This window comes from Engystomops pustulosus, chromosome 4, assembly GCF_040894005.1.
Source record: "Engystomops pustulosus chromosome 4, aEngPut4.maternal, whole genome shotgun sequence".
Taxonomy (NCBI): domain Eukaryota; kingdom Metazoa; phylum Chordata; class Amphibia; order Anura; family Leptodactylidae; genus Engystomops; species Engystomops pustulosus.
In genome coordinates this window covers 222,211,473-222,235,792 of record NC_092414.1, presented here as the reverse complement: position 1 = coordinate 222,235,792, position 24,320 = coordinate 222,211,473, and the positions used below count along the sequence as shown (strand labels likewise).

The 24,320-nt window shown below is 45.9% G+C and overlaps 1 protein-coding gene across 1 annotated transcript; it reads right to left on the bottom strand.

The window, feature by feature from the left end:
• Window positions 1–6,970: 6,970 nt before the first annotated feature.
• Window positions 6,971–7,936, bottom strand: LOC140128724 (olfactory receptor 1468-like). The gene has a single exon (XM_072150422.1). The coding sequence runs from the start codon at window positions 7,934–7,936 to the stop codon at window positions 6,971–6,973; it is 966 nt and encodes a 321-aa protein (XP_072006523.1).
• Window positions 7,937–24,320: the final 16,384 nt, after the last annotated feature.

Below are 24,320 nucleotides of genomic sequence, written 5' to 3'. Positions count from 1 at the left end.
GCGGGTTGGACTTGCTGCGGCAGGATACCACTAGGTCGTTCCCAGGTGTGACTAGCCCACGGTGGCAGCCGAGGTCGAGGTACCTTAGCGGATGACAATCTCGTAGACAGGTCCAGGCACAGGGTCAGGGCAGGCGGCAGAGATGCAACGTCAGGTCCAAGTCCGGGGTCAGCAACGGGAGGTCCAGGCAGGTGGGAACGGGAACACAGGCACACGGAACACAGCAACACGGAGGAACTCAGGTAACACAGGACTCAGGAGCGGGAACACACAGGAATACACAGGAATACACAGGAACGCAGGAATACACGGGAACGCAGGAATACTCGCTTGGAAGCTTTCTCTAAGGCTATGAGGCACAAAGATCCGGCAAGGAACACAGGAAGAGGCAGATTCCTAAAGGTGAGGTGTTCAGCCAGTGCACCAATTAGCGGTGCGCTGGCCCTTTAAATTTTCGGCCAGAGCCGCGCGCGCGCCCTAGGAGGCGGGGACGCGCGCGCTCGGCAGTCCGAGGAAGTGCAGGAGCCGGGAGAGGTAAGAGACGCCGGGCAGCAGCGGGGGCACATGAAGGAGCACGGATGCGCCCGCGATCCGTGACAGGGATCGCGGGAGCACCCGTGACAGTTGTTAGAATGGTTACTTCTTTCAATGTCCCCCTAATAAACTGTATACTGTTGTTAGAAAGTCGGTTAATAAGTCCAACATAACTTCATACCTTAGGTACCTCTTGCAGATGGGGGAAGGGAGAGAGAAATAAAGCAAAAAAACAAAACACTGGTGTAAGTAGAAACCTTTAAGTTTCTTACTAAAGATAACTTGTCAAGAGAGCCGACACTATAAAATATTACAGGCAATACTTCTTCTATAGAATCATACGACCTGTTCCAAGATCTGTGTGGTAGGCTTATAAATTCCTCCTGCAGCTGTTCTTCTTAAGCTGCTACTTGCTGCTTGCCATGGGGAACATACCGATTCATGCTACTTCCACACTGTAGAGCACGGCTCGACTGCCACCCGAGCCCAGCTATTGCAGGTCACACGTAGCTTATCTGACCTCCTTCGGCACGTCATCGAACTTCTCCTCCACGAACAACCCCCGGGGCTCTCCTTCCCTCCAAGCCCCGTATAGGGGGGTCTTCGTGCGGCACACCTTGCGACCCTTGCAGCGCTGCTCTCACCAGGGCTCACGGGTTACAGGGTCAGCTGAAGCAGTCTCCCGCGTGTTGCTTTCATCACAAGCCGGCCGGCAAAAGCAAACAGCTGATCAGCGCTCCACAATCTTCCCTGCTGTGCTGATCCCGTCAGGATCCGGAACCACCACGTTGCAGCTGCTCAATACAGTCCTCTATCGCAGGGTACGCTGAAGGTTTTCCATCCTCCGCATACCTCTACAACATAGCCCCACACCAACGGCGCGACGGAACATCGGCTCCCGGTATTCTCTTCCCTGATGTCGGAAGAAGGTAGTTTAGAGCGCACGCACTAACCGTGCACCACCATCGGGCGCCGCCCCGGAAGTCATGGACCCGATATTCAGCTCTTAGTGACAAACAAGTGGGACAATTTATTAGGGGTTTGATTGAATTAGGCACAGTCTGCTGATTTTTTTTTTTACTTTTATTTTTTTTTATAACTCAAAGTCATCAGGCACAGCACAAAATCCAGTTGTGTGCTGTCAATGTAGGGTAGAAACTAGCCATAGCAATAGGATAGCATCGTTTTGTAAAAAAAAAAAAAAAACACAAAAAAACACAAATAAAACAAAAAAAACCCCAAAAAATCCAAAAAAATTTACAGTTTACACTTTAATTTTGAAAATGTTGAACCCGAGGGCAAGGGGTAGAGGACGAGGGTGTGGACGTGGGCGTCCAACTACTGCAGGGGTCAGAGGACGTGGTCCTAGGCGGGGTGAGACATCACCTGCTGATGAGGGAGCAGGTGAACACCGCAGAGCTGCACTCCCTAGGTTCATGTCTCAATTTACTGGGACTCGTGGTAGAGCACGGTTGAGGCCAGAACAATGCAAACAAGTGATGTTGTGGATTGCGGACAATGCTTCTAGCCATTTGTCCACCAGTCAGTCTTCCACGCAGTCCACCCATGTCACCGAAATCAGCACTCCTCCAGCTCCTCCACCTCAGCCTCCTTCCCCCCAGTCTGCCCCCTCCCACCAAAATTTGGTATTTGAACCGGCATACTCTGAGGAACTGTTTTCTGGACCCTTCCCACAGTCACAAACCACTTGTCCGGTTGCTGCTGAGCTATTTTCCGATGCCCAGGTTTTCCACCAGTCGCAGTCTGAGGGTGATGATGACATTATTGACGTAGTAGAAGAAGTGTGTAAAGAGGTGTCGGACGATGAGGAGACACGGTTGTCAGACAGTGGTGAAGTTGTTGTCAGGGCAGGAAGTCCGAGGGGGGAGCAGACTGAGGGATCGGAGGATGATGAGGTGACAGACCCAAGCTGGGTTGAGAGGCCGGGTGAACACAGTGCTTCTGAGACGGAGGAGAGTCCTCGACCAGAACAGGTTGGAAGAGGCAGTGGTGGGGCCAGACGGAGAGGCAGGGCCAGAGCTGGTGCATCAGCGCCAAATGCTTCCCGTAGTCAAGCTCCCGTGGCAAGGGCTAGATTTTCGGAAGTCTGGAGGTTCTTTAAAGAAACACCGGATGACCAACGGACTGTGGTGTGCAACCTGTGCCAAACCAAGATCAGCAGGGGTTCCACCACTACTAGCTTAACTACCACCAGTATGCGCAGGCATATGAATGCTAAACACCCCACTCAATGGCACCAATGGCACATCAATACATATTATAATTCTATGGGAGGAAATGAAGCTTTATGTAAAATGATGTTTATTTTGATTATGTACAGCCCATTGAATTCTCTATATGATGTATTGACATTTTATTATATGAATTACACGATATATTTATTTATTTATTTTTTGATTGATATGTTTTTCAAAATGTATTTTAAGAATTATGAGGCATTGTATGTTAGTTCACATCCTCACCATACACATTCGTCACTTTATTAACACTCACGCAGCACACAGGCACTTCGCACTCCCTTTTTGTCTGCACTGAAAATCGTTGCTTCATATACTGAAGTGGCGTTTTATGCACCACTACTTACCTTCCCTTGTTCAGTACTCACTTATATACACCAGAGTATACACACCAGCTATTCACTGGCATTTTGTCAGAGTCACATGACTACACAGTTAACCCCCTATCTTCTCCCGCCCCCTCCGTGTTCTTGAGTTTCTTGTACATTCACCCATATACAGATATCATTAGAGGATGAAGGGTTTAGGCCTCTCCTACATATTCTCCCAAGCTTCTTCTATTTAGTATGATGTCATATTTAGTGGTTGCATGTTTAAAGACATAGTTCTCCACCATGGGAAGCACTCACTGTATGCGCCAGTGTTGTGCGCATGTGCGGACTGATCTCCGAAGCCCGGCTCCCATGCACCGCATGATCTGTGTATCCGGATGTGATGCAAGTCGTCACATGACCGGATCACGTGATCGGCGTTGCGGGGGGGCGGGACCGGAAGTGACGTCAGGTCACATGCGCCCGGTAACAGAACACTGAGCCATTTCACTAGCAAAAACAGGTGAGTTCTCTTGCTCCCATTGGCTACTCCAGGCATTTAAACAGCTCTCTGTCTAGCTGAAATTACCCCTTGACGAAGGCAGCGTGCCAAAACGCGCGTCGGGGTGTCAGCTATCCAGATCCACGTGTACCCCCATCAGCAGGTAACAATGTAGAGATTCCATTCATATGTTGTATGGACATACTGGCCTTACAGGGACTTGATGCACATCCAAAAGCACTTTAACCAAACCAAGGGCAAGTGCAATACATTAAATACGTATAACAGGTAATTTAAAAAACATATAAAAACCCAGGTGTGTCCCTGTGATGGCAATTTTTGGTTACCATGTTACCATGTTAAGCTACAATGTTTACCAACTAACTTGTACCATACTTGTATAGTGTAACCCATTATACTTACCGCTCCACGTGTACTGGATATTTGTTATATATTGTCTCTTCAGCACAGACTGTTCGACCCTACTCACACTTGTAACCCCCTCCCCCCTCCCCCACTCCTCCAACAATTTTTAATGTATTTGTGATACTGTGTATTTTTCTATAAAAATTCATGAATTTTAATATTTAACAAACGAAATCTGGTCTTTGTGCGTATAGGTTTATATTATCTAATTGACACCGGATTTAAATGTAGTCCCACAAGAGGGGATCATAGTGCAAGACACTGAATCCCCAACCGGAGGGGAAGCTATCCCTGACCCCTCCCGAACATTGTTCTTTGCGTTGCGTCGCCGAGGATTGCGGGGCCTACCTCAGTCCAGGTCTCTCAGGCCTACTATGCCTAATTTTTCTGGAGGGCCACCTACCTGCTCCTCTGGTTTGAAAACTTTTTTGGACTGCCACATACAGGCACTATCCAAATTAAATTGTCTCCATAGCAGCCTCCACACGTCGTCTTTTTAGCTGCCTCCACACGTTGTCTCCATTGCTACCTCCACACGTCATCGCCATAGCTGCCTCCAAAAGTCGTCCATATAGCTGCCTCCATACATCGTCCCCTTAGCAAACGAGCTGTGTCAGGCAGAATTTTGGGTTGTTTTCATGGCTTCCACATCAAACTTGTTAACTTTGTCGCCACCCTGCTGTTTTATCCACAAAATATACTGGCAAACTTTTATCATTTACCGATATTATTTCAGCGCTTCTTGCGCATCTGTTTACATTCCCCTCACCGGCCATATCCTAAACTTATAAGAACGCTACTACACTTGATCTTATACAAAAGGTTCTTAGAAGTGCTGCTGGGGAGGAGCCGAGAGACAGGGGCTTGGATAGGCGAAAGCTCGCCTGGCAGCGGAGCGCCAGCTCCATCCCAAGATTAGGCAGCCTCAGAGGCATCCATGCATGCTGCCCCTGCTGTTTCCTGTCCATTTTGCCTCCACGATCCTCCACAGCGTCCACCAATGTCTCCATGCGCAACTTTCAACTCTCTATACCCCAGACGCTGGAGCACGAGAGGATATGCAGCACATCATCCCTTATCAAACGAGCTGTGTCAGGCAGAATTTTCAGGTGTTTCACCAGATACATAGTGGAACTCGGCCCATCTGTCGCCGCCATGCTGGAGACCTGAAGTTTCAATCATAGCAGCGCAATACGGATGCCCCATACTGTCGCTCTTAATCATGGAAGTCGTGTCCATGGCTGCCTCCACATGTCGTCCCCTTATCAAACGAGCTGTGTCAGGCTCATTTTTCGGGTGTTTCACCAGATACATTATGGAACTTGGTCACTATGTCGCCACCATGCTGTGTTATCGACTAAATATACCGTCAACCTTTTGTTCACATAGGAAATCATTTCTTGCTCACCTCCTTTAGTGAAGCCTGAGTCCATTTAGGGTATGTCGCCATGACACTCTCTAGCCTGCCACTGCTGCCGCTGCCTCTGCATGCCGTCCCCTATAGTGTCAGGGTCAATTATTGCATGTTTTAGATGCTATCTAGCCTCATTCGGTCACTCTGTCATGGCCATGCTGTTGCCCATAATTTTGGCATAATGGTGTGATTAAGCAGCCTCAGAGGCATCCATGCATGCTGCCCCTGCTGTTTCCTGTCCATTTCCGTGGTGTTTCCATCCTTTTCTGAGGTTCCCAGGTGTTTGGCCAAGCTTCCCTGTGCAGAGCCTTGGTCCCCTTGAAAAATGCTCGAGTCTCCCATTGACTTCAATGGGGCTCGTTACTCGAAACGAGCACTCGAGCATCGGGAAAAGTTTGTCTCGAATAACGAGCACCCGAGCATTTTAGTGCTTGCTCATCTCTAGTGATAATCAGAAGGAAATAGAGTTGTTGAAGGGACTATGTAGCTCATTTACTAAGGGTCCGAACGCTGCACTTTCGTCGGGTTTCCTAAATATTTCCGATTTGCCCTAAATTGCCCTAATTGGGATTCTGCCACACGCGATCGGATTGTGGCGTATCGGCGTCGGCTTGCTTGCGACAGAAATCGGGGGGCTTGGCTGTCGGACAACCCGATGGATTCGGAAAAGCCTCAGGAATTTAAAAACTAATTGTGTCGCAAGATCAAGCACTCACATGCACCGGGAAGAAGAAGGTGAACTCCGGCAGACCTCGGCGCAGCAGCGACACATTCAGGAACTCGGGCGCAAAATCTTAGTGAATCGCGGCAGACCCGAATCCTCGTCGGACAACGCACCACGGGATCACGACAGGACAGGGTAACTAAATGTGGCAAAAAGAGATATGCATCAAAAATAAACTCTTGTCCAGTAATTTTTTCCCCAAATCTTATTATCTTAGCAAAGAGAAATGGTCACCAGAAGTGGGCACACCCAGAGAGAATCGATAGTCTTGTATTTTTTTAAATATTGAATTCTTATCACCTTCAAAAGCCTTAAAATTAATACAATTTAAGATAACTTATAGATGATACTTTTCTCTGAAAATGATTAGTTATTTTTATAAAAGGTAAAAAAGTTCAGTGCCCTAAGTACCATATAATAAATGTAGAGTTATTGCATTTGCTACAGAATTGTAATATTATTCTTCAATCTTGGGAAGAAAACCATGCTGAAGCATATAGGACTTCCCAAATTTCACATAGTTGGCTCTATAGATCAGAAAGTTTTCATTTTTTATGTGTGTAAATGGTTATCGAAAACATCCCAACTTTCTACGAGAGAGGATAAAGAATCTTGAAAAAAATTGGATAGTATCTTGGCGTGGAAGATGGCTATTCCTTTATGTTTTGCCGCAACCAAACAGTTGGTGGGGGGGTGGGATTATATTTTGTGATATTTTAACCTAATATTATATGATTTGCCCTCTTATATATGGGAAAAATATTTAAGAAATAAATTAATTGTCTGGACTAATTGTCGAGATCACAATAGAAGCTTCAACCTATTTAATGCTTCCTTAAAGTCTCTGTTCCTCAGGGTGTATATGATGGGGTTAAGCATTGGGGTCAGCACAGTATAAATCAGGGAGAGGATCTTGCCTGTGGTCAGTGATTGTTCTCCTTTCGGAAAGATATAAACCATGATCAATGTCCCATAAAATATGGTGACAACAATGAGGTGGGAGCTACAGGTGGAGAAGGCTTTATGTCTTCCGGTATTGGATGGGATCTTCAGGATGGCGATGACAATGTACACATAGGACGTCACTATTATTGTAAATGGTACAACTGTGAATGAAGATCCCAGCACAGTAATCTGGACATATATCGTGGATGTATCGGAGCAGGAGAGCTGCAGGATTGGTTCTATGTCACAGTAGAAATGGTCAATGATGTTTGGTCCACAGAAATAGAGATTACACATAGAAATTACATAGATAAAGGTCCCGATGTAACTCATCACCCAAATGATACAAACTGCTATCACACATAACATATGATTCATGATAGAGTGATAACGGAGGGGGTTACAGATGGCCACATACCGGTCATAGGACATCACCGACAGGAGAAGACATTCTGAGAACTCAGAACTAGCAAAGAAAACAAACTGTGTGATGCATCCAATGAGAGTGATAGTACCTCCCCCATGCAGGACAGTGTGAAGAAGGACAGGGACAATGTCTGTGGTCAGCAGGAGGTCACACAATGACAGCTGTGTAATGAAGAAGTACATGGGGGACTGAAGGGTTTTACTCACTAGATACAAGACCATGATAAGAAGGTTTCCTGATATTGTCCCACAGTATAGAAGAAACAGGAAGGAGAAGAAGAAAAGTTTGTGATTTTGAAGATCAGGAAATCCCAGAAGGAAGATGGAGGTGACATTATTGGTAGTTGCTAAGACCTTATGGTCAGGGTCCTCTCTTGTTCTATACCAGTCTGGCATCCAATCAGCTTTTTTTTTTACTTTCTTGGGTCTAGGAGATTGATTGCACATCAAAATTAATTATAATAAAACATATTAGGATCAGCTGGAAAAGAGAATTAATACAGTTTAGGTGCCACATGGAGTGGCAGCCCGTTACCGCAGCTCCTGCTCACCTATCAGCTTATTTTTTGTTTTTTTCTTCTATTACTTTACTTAAGAGAGATTGAACTATGAATAAAGGAAGAAGGACTTGGATTTAGACCCTTGCTAAACTTTGTTATAGTTTTTTCATTTAGAATTATACTAGTATCTGGAAAGCCTGTATGGAGCCGGGGGTCTTTGGTCTACACTAGGGAACTTCTTAAGACGTTCTTCAACTCCGTAGTGGGCACCAGCCGTCTTCTTTGTCTGTTGTCTGTTGGGGTATCACCTTCTCAGCTAAGAAGAGGAGCAAACTTGGCAAACTGATAAGGAAACCCAGCTCTGTCCCGGTGGGGGGGGGGGGGAGGGTTGGTCCTCTGGGCACAGTGCAGGTGGTAGCTGAGAAGAGGACACTGTAAGTTGAAATCTATTCTGAAGAACAGCTCCCGTTCCATGCATGACTGTGGTGGCATTGGGGAGCACCTATAGTGACCGAATGCTTAACCCCAAGTGTGAGAAGAAGCGTTATCGGAGGTCATTCCTCACGCTGCGATCAGGCTGTTCAACCAACAAGACCCAAACAGAAGCAAGTTGTGCCCCCCACTTAACTAGTCCCTGTAGGTCCCATCGACAGACTGAATACCAAACTGCTGATCATTTTTTTTGGGACTAATAAAGGATTATCTTTTCTTATCTTAATTCACTAGAAGGATGTTAATAATTCATTAATTATTTTCTTGACTACATTTCAATAAAAAGAAAAAATTGCAGCCCTGAGAAATGGAATAAGTGTGAGGAGCCACCTGCTCTGGAGATTGTAGTCATGAGGCTTCTACTAGAACATTGGATACATTGTAGCTATGGTCTCATCTGCACTAAGATCTCATCATACTTACAAAGATAGTCTTCTACATCCCACACAGCATGCATCCAACAGATATCAGGTGACAGGTTGCTATAGACAAAGTACTGTATATGCCATATATTTTTTTTAATGTCTGTGTTATATGGTGTTTGAAATAAAGTATGTGAAACTTTTCCTGGCTCCCTGACAAGTGCTTCAGCCTGAGTCCCAGAGAGGAAGATTTTAAATTACAATTTCCTTCTGATCCATAATACATTCACTGCTCATAACTGCTGGCACCTACCCCTTCCTAATCGCCACACTAAGATGCTGGTGGGAGAGATTGTCCACAGTGAGCTAACATGTCACTGAGGGATGGGAAGGGGCAGGAGCAAGCAGTGACAAGTACAGCAGGAATATATTATAGAGCAGACAGAAGTTGTCACTTAATTTTTTTTCTCTCTGGGACTCACTGGGGCATCTGGCAGGGAGCCAGGTACTATTATTCAGGCCTCTCAAAGTCACCTAAAAGCTGAATTTGTACCTCAAAAAGTTAGTCTTGGCGATTTTTTTTTTAAATCCTCCTAACTTACTAGAAAAATGAAAGGATAAATGAAAACCTCGGAAACATAAAGCAGACATATTGGGAATGTAAGTTATCAAGTTATTTTGGTGGTATGACTCAATGTCTGGAAAGCAGATACTATTTAATTTTTAAAACAAAGACATTTTCCAAATTTGTGCCAAATTTCAGTTTTTGGCTACACGTCCGAATCCCAGTCCTCAGCAGTCTTGCAGCTCATAGTGAGGTGGGCTGTATACAATGGATCCATGGGTGGCCATTTTTAATATTACTATGAGGACACTGTATTTAAAATAACTATTATGGGGATGTTTGGGATGAATTCACTGCAGGAGCCCACTGCATGGAGTGCACTGAGGTTCTGTTCCGCAGGGGCCTACTCAACCCAGGAACCGGTCCTGTTGGTGTTGCCACAATTGCAACTGCATCGGTACATCTAATAGAAATGAGTAAAAATGACCTATATCATACTAGAAACAATCTAATTTTGGATCAGATTTTATGTTCAATCTATATTTTATTGTCCTAATTCTATATGGATATTATTAGAGATGAGCGAACATGCTCGTCCGAGCTTGATGCTCGTTCGAGCATTAAGGTACTCGAGACGGCTCGTTGCTCGGACGAGTATTTCCCCTGCTCGAGATCGAGCATTTAATTAAAAAAACACAGTGAAGAACAATGAAGAATAGAATAAAAACAGTGAACACAGGATCATTTAAGTGAAAAACACAGTAAAGAACACAGTGAAGAATAGATTACAGATGTTCGGCACATCTGCTTACTTGTCGGAAGATACGCGCGGAACGGTGCGAACAAAATAGTATGTGAAGAACAATATATATGTGTGAAGAACACATTGCAGAACACGGTGAGCAGGACAGAGACAACGAGGAGCAGCACAGAGACACCGGGGAGCAGCACAGAGACACCGGGGAGCAGCACGAAGACATGGGGCAGCAGCACGGAGACATCAGGCAGAGGCACGGAGTGGCACGGAGACATCAGGCAGCGGCACGGAGACATCGGGGCACGGAGAGAGCGGGGCACGGAGAGAGCGGGGCACGGAGAGAGCGGGGCACGGAGAGAGCGGGGCACGGAGACAGCTGGGCACGGAGACAGCTGGGCACGGAGACAGCGGGGCACGGAGACAGCGGGGCACGGAGACAGCGGGGCACGGAGACAGCTGGGCACGGAGACAGCTGGGCACGGAGAGAGCGGGGCACGGAGAGAGCGGGGCACGGAGACAGCTGGGCACGGAGACAGCGGGGCACGGAGACAGCGGGGCACGGAGACAGCTGGGCACGGAGACAGCGGGGCACGGAGACAGCGGGGCACGGAGACAGCGGGGCACAGAGACAGCGGGGCACGGAGACAGCGGGGCACGGAGACAGCGGGGCAAAGAGACAGCGGGGCACGGAGACAGCGGGGCACGGAGACAGCGTATCTCCCGACAAGTAAGCAGATGTGCCGAACATCTGCAATCTATTCTTCACTGTGTTTTTCACTTAAATGATCCTATTCTTCACATCTGCTAACTTGTCGGGAGATAATATACGCGCGGAACAGTGAAGAATAGATTGCAGATGTTTGCATACATCTGCTAACTTATCAGAAGACATTCTTTTTCAATTAAATAACACATTTTATTCCCGAACCATGGTCCCTTTGAAAAATGCTCGAGTCTCCCATTGACTTCAATGGGGCTCGTTATTCGAGACGAGCACTCGAGCATCTGGAAAAGTTCGTCTCGAATAACGAGCACTCGAGCATTTTAGTGCTCGCTCATCTCTAGATATTATACAATGTGTGAGTGAGGGGATTGTGATGTGATTTATGTGGGTCCTATTTTAGATTTCCTACTGCCCAGAATCTGTCCTGGGGACACGGTTGGGGAGAAGCCAAGCGGGAGAGAGCACATCTGTGTGATGAGGATACAGGTTACAAAATTAGATTTCAGAAGACTCCACTGCTCTGGACATCTGAAAGGGTGGAAGATGGATCCAAATAAAAGTGAAGCAGCATCCTGGATGACATCTTATTGTCTCACCTCAGTTACTGCGTCATGTGGATGATAAAAATGATGACACGTCCAGTGATGTGCAGTCAGGAGAAAAGTGAGAGGACGTACGAAGCTCCAGAATCTGACCATTTTATGTCTTCATGTTGGAGTCATCTACATCTGGGGATCCCAGAGAGGCTCAGACAGTCTCCCCCATGTACAGACAAAAACAAGGTCTAATTAATCATCTGAGAGAAAATCTTAAAGGATTTACAGTACAGAAAAAAAAAATTACAAAAAAAAGAAATGTCAGATCTAAACAGGATCTTGGGTCTATTGAATGACATGGATGAGACCCTACATGAGGATGTGGTGGTCAGTATAGCAGATACGGTGGGTCGGATAAGCTGGGGGACAGGAGGCGCACACAAAACTCACTTTATCCCCAAGATTTCAATAATATGGAATTTATTATTTAAAATGATTAAAATGTTATCACAGAATCACAACGCGTTTCGGGGAACAGACATCTCTTTTTCAGGTGAAAGTTTCTGTTAATGGGCAAAAGGACATAACAAATATAGACAGGCACATTTGGATGTAATTGAGTATAAAAGTTGTTCATGGACTAAACAGAAGATATCTAATGAATATGTCTAAAAAAATAAATAAATAAATAAATGAAAGTCTAAGTGAGTAAATGACATGCACTTCTATAATAAATGAGGCGGGGATCTTAAAAGACTTTATGGGAAAATTTGATAGATACTGGATGTAAAGATGTTTTGTCTGTGATGGTATAGAGAGGTGTGGGAGGAGGGAAGCTGAAACTTACCAGTCTCTGAGCCTTGTACAAAGCCTTTCTTGGAGAGCGTGACCGTGTCTTTAATAATGGAGTTTCGGCTCTTGGCAGGTTTACGCAGTATTCGCGCAGGCGTACCAGCTGTATTGAAACCAAAAACATGGCGTCATAAGCAAGGTAGCTGAGTAAGTGATAGTGTTCTGTGAGAATGGAGAGTGACCCAATGGGGTTTAACCCCGCAAGGACGCAGCCATTTTGTAGCTTAAGGCTGCGTCTCATTTTTTGGATTCTGACCTGCGGCTCTTTATATGGTTATAACCTTTGAACACTGTTACTTATTAGAGATGAGCGAACACACTCGTCCGAGCTTGATGCTCGTTCGAGCATTAGCGTACTCGAAACTGCTCGTTGCTCGGACGAGTATTTCGCCAGCTCGAGAAAATGGCATCTCCCGCCGTTTTGCTTTTTGGCGGCCAGAAACAGAGCCAATCACAAGCCAGGAGACTCTGCACTCCACCCAGCATGACGTGGTACCCTTACACGTCGATAGCAGTGGTTGGCTGGCCTGATCAGGTGACCCTGGAATAGACTAGCCGCTGCCCGCGCTGCTCGGATCATTCTGTCTCTGGATGCCGCTAGGGAAAGAGCTGCTGCTGGTCAGGGAAAGCGTTAGGGTGTTCTATTAGCTTACTGTTAGGCAGGAGTGAGTCTACAAGAACCCAACAGCCCTTGTTAGAGCTAGAATAGCGTTATATATATTTCTTTTTTTGTTTGCTTGTGGCTGGGCTTGCTGGCACTAGTAGTGCAGCTAGTACCATATTGTGAGGAATTTGCAGGGAGACTTGCGACCGCTGTGTTTAGCTCTTAGTGACACACATATCCACCTCAAACACCGAAGTGGGACAATTTATTAGGGGTTTGAGTAGAATTAGGCACAGTCTGCTGATTTATTTTTTTTTTACGTTTATTTTTTTATAACTCAACGTCATCTGGCATAGCAGTGTGCTTTCAGTGTAGGCTAGAAAATAGCCATAGGAGAATCCAAACGGCTTACTTAGGCCTACAATAGCGTTATATATTTTATTTTTGGTTGATTTGCTTGTGGCTGGGCTTGCTGGCACTAAAAGGGCAGCTAGTACCATATTGTGAGGAATTAGCAGGGGGACTTGCGACCGTTGTGTTTAGCTCTTAGTGACACACATATCCACCTCAAACACCGAAGTGGGACAATTTATTAGGGGTTTGATTTGAATTAGGCAGAGTCTGCTGATTTATTTTTTTTTACATTTATTTTTTATAACTCAATGTCATCTGGCATAGCAGTGTGCTTTGAGTGTAGGCTAGAAAATAGCCATAGCAATAGGATAGCATCGTTTTGTTTAAAAACAAAACAAAAACAAAAAAAACAAAAAAATGTACAGATTAAACTTTAATTTTGAAAATGTTTAACCCGAGGGCTAGGGGTAGAGGACGAGGGCGTGGACGTGGGCGTCCAACTACTGAAGGGGTCAGAGGCCGTGGTCCTGGGCGGGGTGAGACACCACCTGCTGATGAGGGAGCAGGGGAACGCCGCAGAGCTACACTCCCTAGGTTCATGTCTCAAGTTACTGGGACTCGTGATAGAGCACTGTTGAGGCCAGAACAGTGCGAAAAGGTGATGTCGTGGATTGTGGACAATGCTTCTAGCCATTTGTCCACCAGTCAGTCTTCCACGCAGTCCACCCATGTCACCGAAATCGCCACTCCTCCAGCTCCTGCACCTCAGCCTCCTCCCCCCCAGTCTGCCCCCTCCCAGGAAAATTTGGCATTTGAACCGGCATACTCTGAGGAACTGTTTTCTGGACCCTTCCCAGAGTCACAAACCACTTGTCCGGTTGCTGCTGAGCTCTTTTCCGATGCCCAGGTTTTCCACCAGTCGCAGTCTGTGGGTGATGATGACATTGTTGACGTAGTGGAAGAAGTTTGTAAAGAGGTGTCGGACAATGAGGAGACACGGTTGTCAGACAGTGGTGAAGTTGTTGTCAGGGCAGGAAGTCCGAGGGGGGAGCAGACTGAGGGAATCGGAGGATGATGAGGTGACAGACCCAAGCTGGGTTGATAGGCCGGGTGAACACAGTGCTTCTGAGACGGAGGCGAGTCCTATATCAGAACAGGTTGGAAGAGGCAGTGGGTGGGCCAGACGGAGAGGCAGTGCCAGAGCTGGTGCATCAGCGCCAAATGTTTCACGTAGTCAATCTGCATGTGCGTCATGTTCTTGTGGGCTCAGTTTTTACGACTTTCACTCTGCGCTCCAAATAACACCTCTACTTTATTCTTTGGTTCGGTGCGATCGCGGTAATACCAAATTTATATAGTTTTTATTGTGTTTTAATACATTTTCAAAAATTAAACGAATGTGTACAAAAAAGAAAAAAAAGAAATTTGCCATATTCTGACGCGAATAACTTTTTCATACTTTGGCGCATGGAGCTGTGTGAGGTGTCATTTTTTGCGAAATTAGCCAACGTTCTCATTGCTACCGTTTTGAGGACTGTGCAACATTTTGATCATTTTTAATTAAATTTTTTATGTCATCTAAAAAGGTGTAAAAGTCGCGTTTTGGACATTTGGGCGCCATTTGCCGTTCCGGAGGTCACCGCCGGCCGTAACCGTTTTTATATTTTGATAGATCGGGCATTTTGGGACGCGGCGATACCTAATGTGTCTGTGATTTTTACTATTTATTATATTTTATATCAGTTCTAGGGAAAGGGGGGTGATTTGAACTTTTAATATTTTATTATTTTTTTACATTTTTTAAACTTTTTTTTTTCTTTTTTTTCCCACTATTTCTTAGACCCTCTAGGGTACATTAACCCTAGATGGTCTGATCGCTCCTGCCATATACTGCAATACTGCTGTATCGCAGTATATGGCATTTCTGCTCACTATACATTACAATGAGCCACAGGCTCATTGTAATGCATATGCAGAAGCCATGTATCCTCGGGTCAAACGAAGACCCGAGGCTACCATGGCAACTGATCGCCGCCCCCCGATGACGTTCGGGGGAGCGGCGATCGGAGGTAAGATGGCGGCGTCCACGCGCCGCCAAATTTAAAGTGCCGCTGGCGACTTTGCCGGCGGCAAAGAAAAGGTTAACACCCGCGATCGGTGCAAGCACCGACCGCGGGTGATAGAGATGGGTGTTTGCTGCGATATGCAGCAAAGCCCATCTCTGTATGAAGAAGGCTCAGCCCGTGAGCCTTCTTCATACAACCTTCACAGCTCCGTGGCGGATATATCCGCCACGGAGCGTGAAGGGGTTAAAGAAACACCGGATGACCGACGGACTGTGGTGTGCAACCTGTGCCAAACCAGGATCAGCAGGGGTTCCACCACTACTAGCTTAACTACCACCAGTATGCGCAGGCATATGAATGCTAAACACCCCACTCAATGGCACCAAGCCCATTCACCTCCGGCCGGGCACACCACTGCTCCTTCCCCTGTGTCATCTGCTAGTTATCCCCCTGCCCAGGACCCCGGCCCAAACACCTCCCGTGCGAAAACCCCATCTTTGCCTCCACGATCCTCCACAGCATCCACCAGCGTTCAGCTCTCCATACCCCAGACGCTGGAGCGCAAAAGGAAGTATAGTGCAACCCACCCACACGCCCAAGCCCTCAACGTCCACATATCCAGATTACTTAGCCTGAAGATGCTGCCCTATAGGCTGAAATAGACCGAGGCCTTTCGAAACCTCATGGCGGCGGCCGCCCCTCGGTATTCGGTCCCCAGCCGCCACTACTTTTCCAGATGTGCCGTCCCAGCCCTGCACCAGCACGTGTCAGACAACATCAACCGTGCCCTGACCACGGACACGTGGACGAGTGCTGCCGGGCAGGGCCACTATATGTCGCTGACGGTACATTGGGTTAACTTGGTGGAGGCTGGGACCGAGTCTGACCCTGCGGCTGGTCATATACTGCCGACGCCGAGGATTGCGGGGCCTACCTCGGTCCAGGTCTCTCAGGCCTACTATGCCTCCTCCTCATCCCACCCCTCCTCCACCTCCTCCTCCGAATTACCATCCGTGGGCATGGTGCCATCAGTCGGTAGCTCTAGGCACAGCAGCAGTGCCGTCGCTAAGAGACAGCAGGCGGTGCTCAAACTGCTGAGCCTAGGCGATAAAAGGCACACCGCCCAAGAGCTATTACAGGGCATCACGGCGCAGACTGATCTGTGGCTGGCACCGCTGAACCTGAAGCCACGCATGGTTGTGTGTGACAACGGCTGTAACCTGGTGGTGGCTCTGCAACTCGGCAGACTGACACATGTGCCATGCCTGGCGCATGTGTTAAATCTCAAAGTTCAGCGGTTCCTCAAGACATACCCCAATCTGTCTGATTTGCTCACGAAGGTGCGCAGCATCTGTGTGCATTTCAGAAAGTCCAGCACAGATGCTGCCACTCTCAGGGCAGCGCAGCGCCGCCTCCAACTGCCCGCTCACCGAATGTTGTGCGACGTGCCCACGAGGTGGAATTCAACATTAACCATGTTATCCAGAGTTTACCATCAGTGCAGAGCGATTGTAGACTGCCAGATGTCAACTTCCACCAGAACTGGTAGTCAGGTCAGTCAGCTTCCTCAAGTCTACAATGAGGAGTGGACGTGGATGTCTGATCTGTCAGGTGCTGAGTAACTTTGAGGAGTCAACACAGATGGTCAGTGGCGATGCCGCCATCATCAGCCTCACCATCCCACTGCTTGGCCTTTTCAAAAACTCTCTGGTCAGCATGAAGTCCGAAGCTTTGCGCTCGTCACAAAAGAAGGGGGGTTGAAGATTCCCTTGTTGATAGCCAGAGCACCCTCCGGTCTGTTTCTCAGCGCGTATCAGAGAAGGTGGAGGAGGATGAGTAGGAAGAGGAGGAGAATGTTGGCGAGACAGAATAGGGGACCATTGCTCAGTCCTTCACTGTTCAGCATGTATGGGCAGATAAAGAGGAGTTGGAGGAGGAGGAGGAAATGGAGAGTCAGGCCAGTGAGGGGAGTGAATTCTTGCGTGTTGGGACTCTGGCGCATATGGCAGATTTCATGCTAGGCTGCCTATCCCGTGACCCTTACGTTCAAAGAATTTATTCCAGCATTGATTACTGAGTATTCACTCTCCTGGACCCACGGTACAAGCAAAATCATTCCACTCTCATCCCTGTAGAGGAAAGGAGTGTGAGAGTACATGAATACCAGCAGGCCCTGGTGCACAAGCTGAAACAGTATTTCCCTTCTGACAGTGCTAGCGGCAGAGGGCGTACTTCTGCGGGACAAGTAGCGAGGGAGAGTAGGCGAGCAGGCAGCTTGTCCAGCACTGGCAGGGGTACGCTTTACAAGGCCTTTGCCAGTTTTATGTCACCCCAGCAAGACACTGTCACCTGTCCCCAGTCTCGGCAGAGTAGGGCTGATCTTTACAGAAAGATGGTGAGGGAGTACGTAGCTGACCATACCATCATCCTAAAGGATCACACAGCTCCCTACATCTACTGGGTTTCCAAGCTGGACATGTGGCACGAACTGGCGCTGTACGCATTGGAGGTTCTTGCCTGCCCTGCCGCTAGCGTGTTGTCCGAGCAGGTTTTCAGTGCAGCTGGTGGCATCATCACCAATAAGCGTACACGCCTGTCGACTGACAGCGCTGACAGGCTGACGCTTATCAAGATGAATCAAGCCTGGATTTCTCATGATTTCCATTGTCCACCAGGTGAAAACAGCTCAACCTGAATAATTCTTATGTATGCACTCCTCCTCCTCATTCTCCTCCTTTTCCTCCTTCACCTCCTCTTTTTAAGGAGAGGCAACAGGATATTTTTTGCCAGGGCCAACTGGCTCTAGCTATAGTACTCTATGTATTTAATTTTTCTGGAGGGCCACCTACCCGGTCCTCTGTTTTGAAAACTTTTTTGGACTGCCACATACAGGCACTCTATTTAATTTTTCTGGAGAGCCACCTACCTGCTCTTCTGTTTTGAAAACTTTTTTGGACTGCCACATACAGGCACTCTATGTTTTTAATTCTTCTGGAGGGCCACCTACCCGCTCCTCTGTTTGGAAAACTTTTAGGACTGCCACATAAAGGCACTATCCAAATTTAATTGTCTCTATAGCAGCCTCCACACGTCGTCTTTATAGCTGCCTCCAAACATCGTCTTTATAGCTGCCTCCACACGTTGTATCCATTGCTGCCTCCACACGTCTCTATTGCTACTTCCACACGTCGTCTCCATAGCTGCCTCCAAAATTCGTCCACATAGCTGACTCCATATATTGTCCCCTTAGCAAACGAGCTGTGTCCGGCAATATTTTGGTTGTTTTAATGGTTTCCACATCAAACTTGTTAACTTTGTCGCCACCCTGCTGTGTTATCCACAAAATATACTGCCAAACTTTTATCATTTACCAATATTATTTCAGCGCTACTTGCGCATTTGTTTACGTTCCCCTTCCCCGCCATAACCAGGCCAATTACTTATAAGAACAGTACTACACTTGATCTTACACAAAAGGTTTTTAGAAATGCTGTTTGTAGCCCCCCCCTGCTTTGAAAATGATAATTTTTTCAAAGTAAACGCTTGGGGCCCCCAGGTCAATCTTGGGTGGGGAGGAGCCGAGAGGCAAGGGCTTGGACAGGCGAAAGCTCACCTGGCAGCGGACCGCCAGCTCCATCCCAAGATCCAATTTACATTTTTTGAACTGCAGCACCTTTAACCTACAACGTATAACCTTACAGCCTCCATACATCGTCCCCTTAGCAAACAAGCTGTGTCAGGCAGAATTTTTGGGTGTTTCACCAGATATATAATGGAACTCGCCCATCTGTCGCCGCCATGCTGGAGACCTGAAGTTTCAATCATAGCAGCGCAATATGGATGCCCCATACTGTCGCTCTTAATCATGAAACCATTTCCGGAAAAAAAAAATTTGAACCGCAATGCTACTCCATTATTCGTAGATGAAGTATTCAAACGACCCCGCCTGCTTTGAAAATGATAATTTTTTCAAAATAATCGCTTCGGGCCCCCAGGTCCATTTTGGGTGGGGAGGAGCCAAGAGCCAGGGGCTTGAACAGGCGAAAGCTTGTCTGGCAGCGGACCGCCAGCTCCATCCCAAGATCCAGCTGACATCTTTTTAACTTCAGTAACCTACAGCCTACAACCTATAACCTTTTACCTCTGCCATAACCGTCGCCATTGCCTCCTCACGTCGTCTACATAGCAGCCTCCACACACCGTCTCCATAGCTACCACCACACTTTGTCTCCATAGAAGCCTCCACATGTCGTCTCCATAGCTGCCTCCAAAAGTCGTCTCCATAGCTGACTCCAAAAGTCATCTCCATAGCTGCCTCCAAAAGTCGTCTCCATAGCTGACTCCAAAAGTCGTCTCCATAGCTGCCTCCAAAAGTCATCTCCATAGCTGCCTCCACATGTCGTCCCCTTAGCAAACGAGCTGTGTCAGGCTCATTTTTCGGGGTGTTTCACCAGATACGTTATGGAACTTGGTCACTCTGTCGCCACCATGCTGTGTTATCGACTTTATATACTGTCAACCTTTTGTTCACATAGGAAATAATTTCAGCGCTTCTTGCTCACCTCCTTTGGTTCCTCTCTGCCGCCATAACCAGGCCAAATACTGATACGTACAGTGCTACACGTTATCTTCTCCAAAAGGAATTTTTCAAATTGGTTTGAAGCCTGAGTCCATTTAGGGTATGTCGCCATGCCACTCTCTAGCCTGCCGCTGCTGCCGCTGCCTCTGCATGCCATCCCCTATAGTGTCAGGGTCAATTATTGGGTGTTTTAGATGCTATTTCGCCTCACTTGGTCACTCTGTCATCGCCATGCTGTTGCCCATAATTTTGGCATAATGGTGCGATTAAGCAGCCTCAGAGGCATCCATGCATGCTGCCCCTGCTATTTCTGTCCATTTCCGTGGTGTTTCCATCATTTTCTGAGGTTTCCAGGTTTTTGGCCAATTTTCCCTGTGCAGAGCCTTGGTCTCCTTTAAAAATGCTCGAGTCTCCCATTGACTTCAATGGGGTTCGTTATCGGAAACGAGCACTCGAGCTTTGGGAAAAGTTCGACTCGAGTAACGAGCACTTGACCATTTTAGTGTTTGCTCATCTCTAATTATGACAGATCACTTGCAAAACAGGAAAGGTCTGTCTAAAAACCTTCCAGTTATATCTTAGGGTAAATTTACACAGCCGAATGCCTGCCCGACCGCAGCCCCTCCACCCACCATAGAGAAAAGCGGTGCACGGCCGCACACATGGGGAAAGAAAAATCATGCTCTATTTTTTCCCCGAGTACGCCGCGGAATGGTGCCACATATATGGCCAAACCGCCCGTGATAATAATATTACTCCTCCACAGTTTGTTTGTTATATATTTTTTTTTTATTTTTCTTTCTTTGTGTTGTTTCATTCTGCCTGTAATAAATCATTAGGCTCTATTTGTTTAAGACCAGCCAGAAGATGAGTCTGGCAGGGTGTTTATAACACCCCAGGGAGTTTATGTTTGATCAGAGGAGCATGGTCTTCCTAAGTGGTAAAATTAACACCTTTCGGCCAGAGTAGTCTAGCTAGTGGGGGATGAAAAGAAGCCATAGACTGCATGTTCTTCCCTCCAATTTCAGACAAAGGGGAATATCATAGCTGTCCATAACTGGGACATAATTCATAATTATAGGTCCCAAGTTACACAGGACAGTTATGGGGTCTAGACACACTCCTGGACCGAAATTCAGAACATTAGCTGCAATGGAAGGCAGCCAATAGCAGAACACCCCTGATATTAGGCTAAGACACCCCGAGTTTGGTATGGGGTTAATGGGAATAACATGCCCGTTTGGTTGGAAGCCATGGCACAATTGTGCCATCTTCCAATCAAAAGTTATGGGGTTCTGATAAAAAGCCAGACCCAAAAAGTAGCTCACTGATGGGAGGGGGATAGAAAAATCCCCCTCACAGTGACATCACAGCCAGGGGTGGGGGTCAAAAATCACCTGGGTTTAAATTAATGAAGCAGCCACATAGTAGTGTTCAGTCTGGGTGACTCTATGACAATAGAAGGCTGGATCGATGTTTATGCCCTGTCCTCGGGCCAAAGAATTTCTTCCTATTCCACTAGCAAGAATTTTTTGTTTTTTCTTCCATAACTGTTTGTAAGTATTGTATGTTTTGTATCCTTTTTTCATGTTATCTGACAATTTAATTTTTTGAGTGTACTGCATTTTTATGTAAATTAAAACTTTTTAATAAGCCTCTGCTTGTAGCCTTAAAGAATCTGAGTCTCTGAAGGGAATCGCGTTACCAGAGGTCATTATTAGCATAGTCCATGTAGTAAGCGATTGCATGTTCTGTGTGAATTTATAATTGTAATATTGTGTAAGTAGTGAGTGCATGTGCTGAGTTATCATCAGGGTGCATTGTCTGTGTGGTTGAGGTGCCTACGGCCTTCTTTGCGTAAGTAACTCGTGGGTGGTGGCAGTGTGGATTCTGTGGAGTAAATTTAGCGTAAGGACGCCATTTTGTGGAAGTGGGCGGAGCTTAAAGGCTACATTTTGGGACTCCATAGATTAGTTATCCCAGTGTGTGAACTCCGGTGAGTCGGGTTCGTGACACCGCCTTTGCCGTCTATGGGTACATATATGCAGTCCGAAATCCCGATTTCTGATGCATGAAAGAAGCACTGCTTCAGCAAAATCCGATTGCATTCGACACAGTCGCCTGCTAAATACTTGTCCCTGCGGCGCAAATACCGAAAAACATGAACAATCCAACGGAAATGTGATCCGTGGACCTTTAATAAATAAGCCCCATTATATTTCAAAGTGACACAAAATAAGGAATTCTTTCATAATGTTCATTTTGAAAAAAAAATGCATATACATTTTTGTAAATGTAACCCTCTCAAAAAATTTAATTTGAACAAAATATCCTTAAACTTTCTCTATGTGTCATGAAAAGAAAACACAGCAAAAAATGTTAAGGTATCACACAAAAAAAGAAGTTATAGCCCTTAGACTGCTACGTATAAAAATTTGTTAAAAATGCCCCGTTCATTAAAAAGAACCTGCCATGAAATTTAACCCATCAAAAATAAATACTTCATTAAAAACTATGAATACAAAGCAATGACCTGATCTCTTAATGGTTCCTTTCCATGGCAGCATTGTTAAAAAACCAGGGTCCGGTATATATAGTGTTCACTGCACTGCCCCGCCTCCTTGTCCCTGATTGACAGGTCTAACTACAATGATATTCTGCTCTGTCGAACATTGATACAGAGCTTGTTACATCATTAGGCACTTCATGTATTGTGACAAGGGGGATGTCGTCTAAGATCCTGTTATATTTGCAACATCTACCTCATGTATGTATCTGATCACATGCAATCACAGCAGCCTACAGGGAAGATGAGGAGGAGTGGAAGTCCATGGAGGCTGCTATGTTTTGATGTGATCAGATACATACATGGGGTAGGCATTGCAAACTGGGTAAAGGACCTTAGATGACATCACCCTGGTCACATGTCATGCTATGAAGAGGCATGGAACATAGGGATAGAAGGGATAAAGGGATGTTAGATAAACAATATTTAGCTACAAAAGTTGTGGCAGATATTTAATATGGCTCTATGGGAACCTGTCACTAGCTGTATTTGTGAAAATATGGAGAAAAGTTTCCTTTAAAGCTTTTTCAGACCTTGTCATTAAGCCATTAAAAAACAGTTCTTAAGAAAATTGCACGTTTTTTTCCCAATTCCAAAGCATTGGAACCTTTTTCTAGATTCCAGGTACATTAGCTGGACTATTTAATGGTATCGATAGCAACTACAACTAGTCCTACTCAAAACAAGTCCTCATTAAAAAAAAATCAAAATATTTGGATTTGGATGGATTTGAAAGGCAAGACTTAAAAAAGTTTTTTTAAACAAATTTCAATTTCACACATTCCAAATAGAGATGAGCGAGCACTAAAATGCTCGTTATTCGAGACGAACTTTCCCAGATGCTCGAGTGCTCGTCTCGAATAACGAGCCCCATTGAAGTCAATGGGAGACCCGAGCATTTTTTTGCTAAAACAGAACAGTAAAAGAACTGTGCAAAAAAAAATTATTCCAGATGTTTCCTGATGTTTTGCTTGTTAGAACACATTGAAATAACACTATTCTTCACTTGGCAGGTGTGCGCGCGTATCTCCGAACCTATCGGAAGACACGCACGAACACCTGCAATGTGAAGAATAGAATTAAAACATTAAAAACAGTGACTACAGGAGCATTTAAGTGCAGAACACATTGAAAGAACAATATTCTCCGAACCTAGCGGAAGACGCGTGCACATCTGGAAAGTGAAGAATAGGGTTATTTCAATGTGTTCTAACAAGCAAAACATCAGGAAACATCTGTAACATTTAATTAAACACTGTTCTTCACTTAATTTAATGCTCGATCGCGAGCAGTGGAAATACTCGTCCGAGTAACGAGCCGGTCCGAGTATGCTAATACTCCACCGAGCAGTATACTCGCTCATCTCTAATTCTAAATATTTATGTATCTTATTGCTTATAGCACTTGACCTCACGGCAAGGATAACTCCAGATGTCAAATGCATGTGGCTCAGATTATTCTAGTATCAATTTTTTTTTATCTGGCTAATTATATTTTATCTTTTAATTTCCCTACAGGTTATATGTCAGATGACTTTCTTCATACATTAGGTATTGTGCACATGGGAGGCTGGTGGAGTCTCTCTGGGACCTGATGATACAGATCTCTCCTCACATAAAGGTATAAAATGTCTGTATTACAAATCCTTATCCCTCCATCTCCCTATGATGGTGGCTGCACAGGTATTATGTGGGGTTTATTGCTCTGAACATATTATCAGCACATACAGTAGAGATAATAAACACGGCAGATACAGCAGAGGTAAGGTCACTACACATGATAACCAGAAGCATTGTCCCTTACCTTTTGTTAGGACTTACTCA

Bases quoted from the DNA above. Each gene is read 5' to 3' on its own strand.
- LOC140128724 (XM_072150422.1), bottom strand. From the start codon at position 7,936: ATGCCAGACTGGTATAGAACAAGAGAGGACCCTGACCATAAGGTCTTA.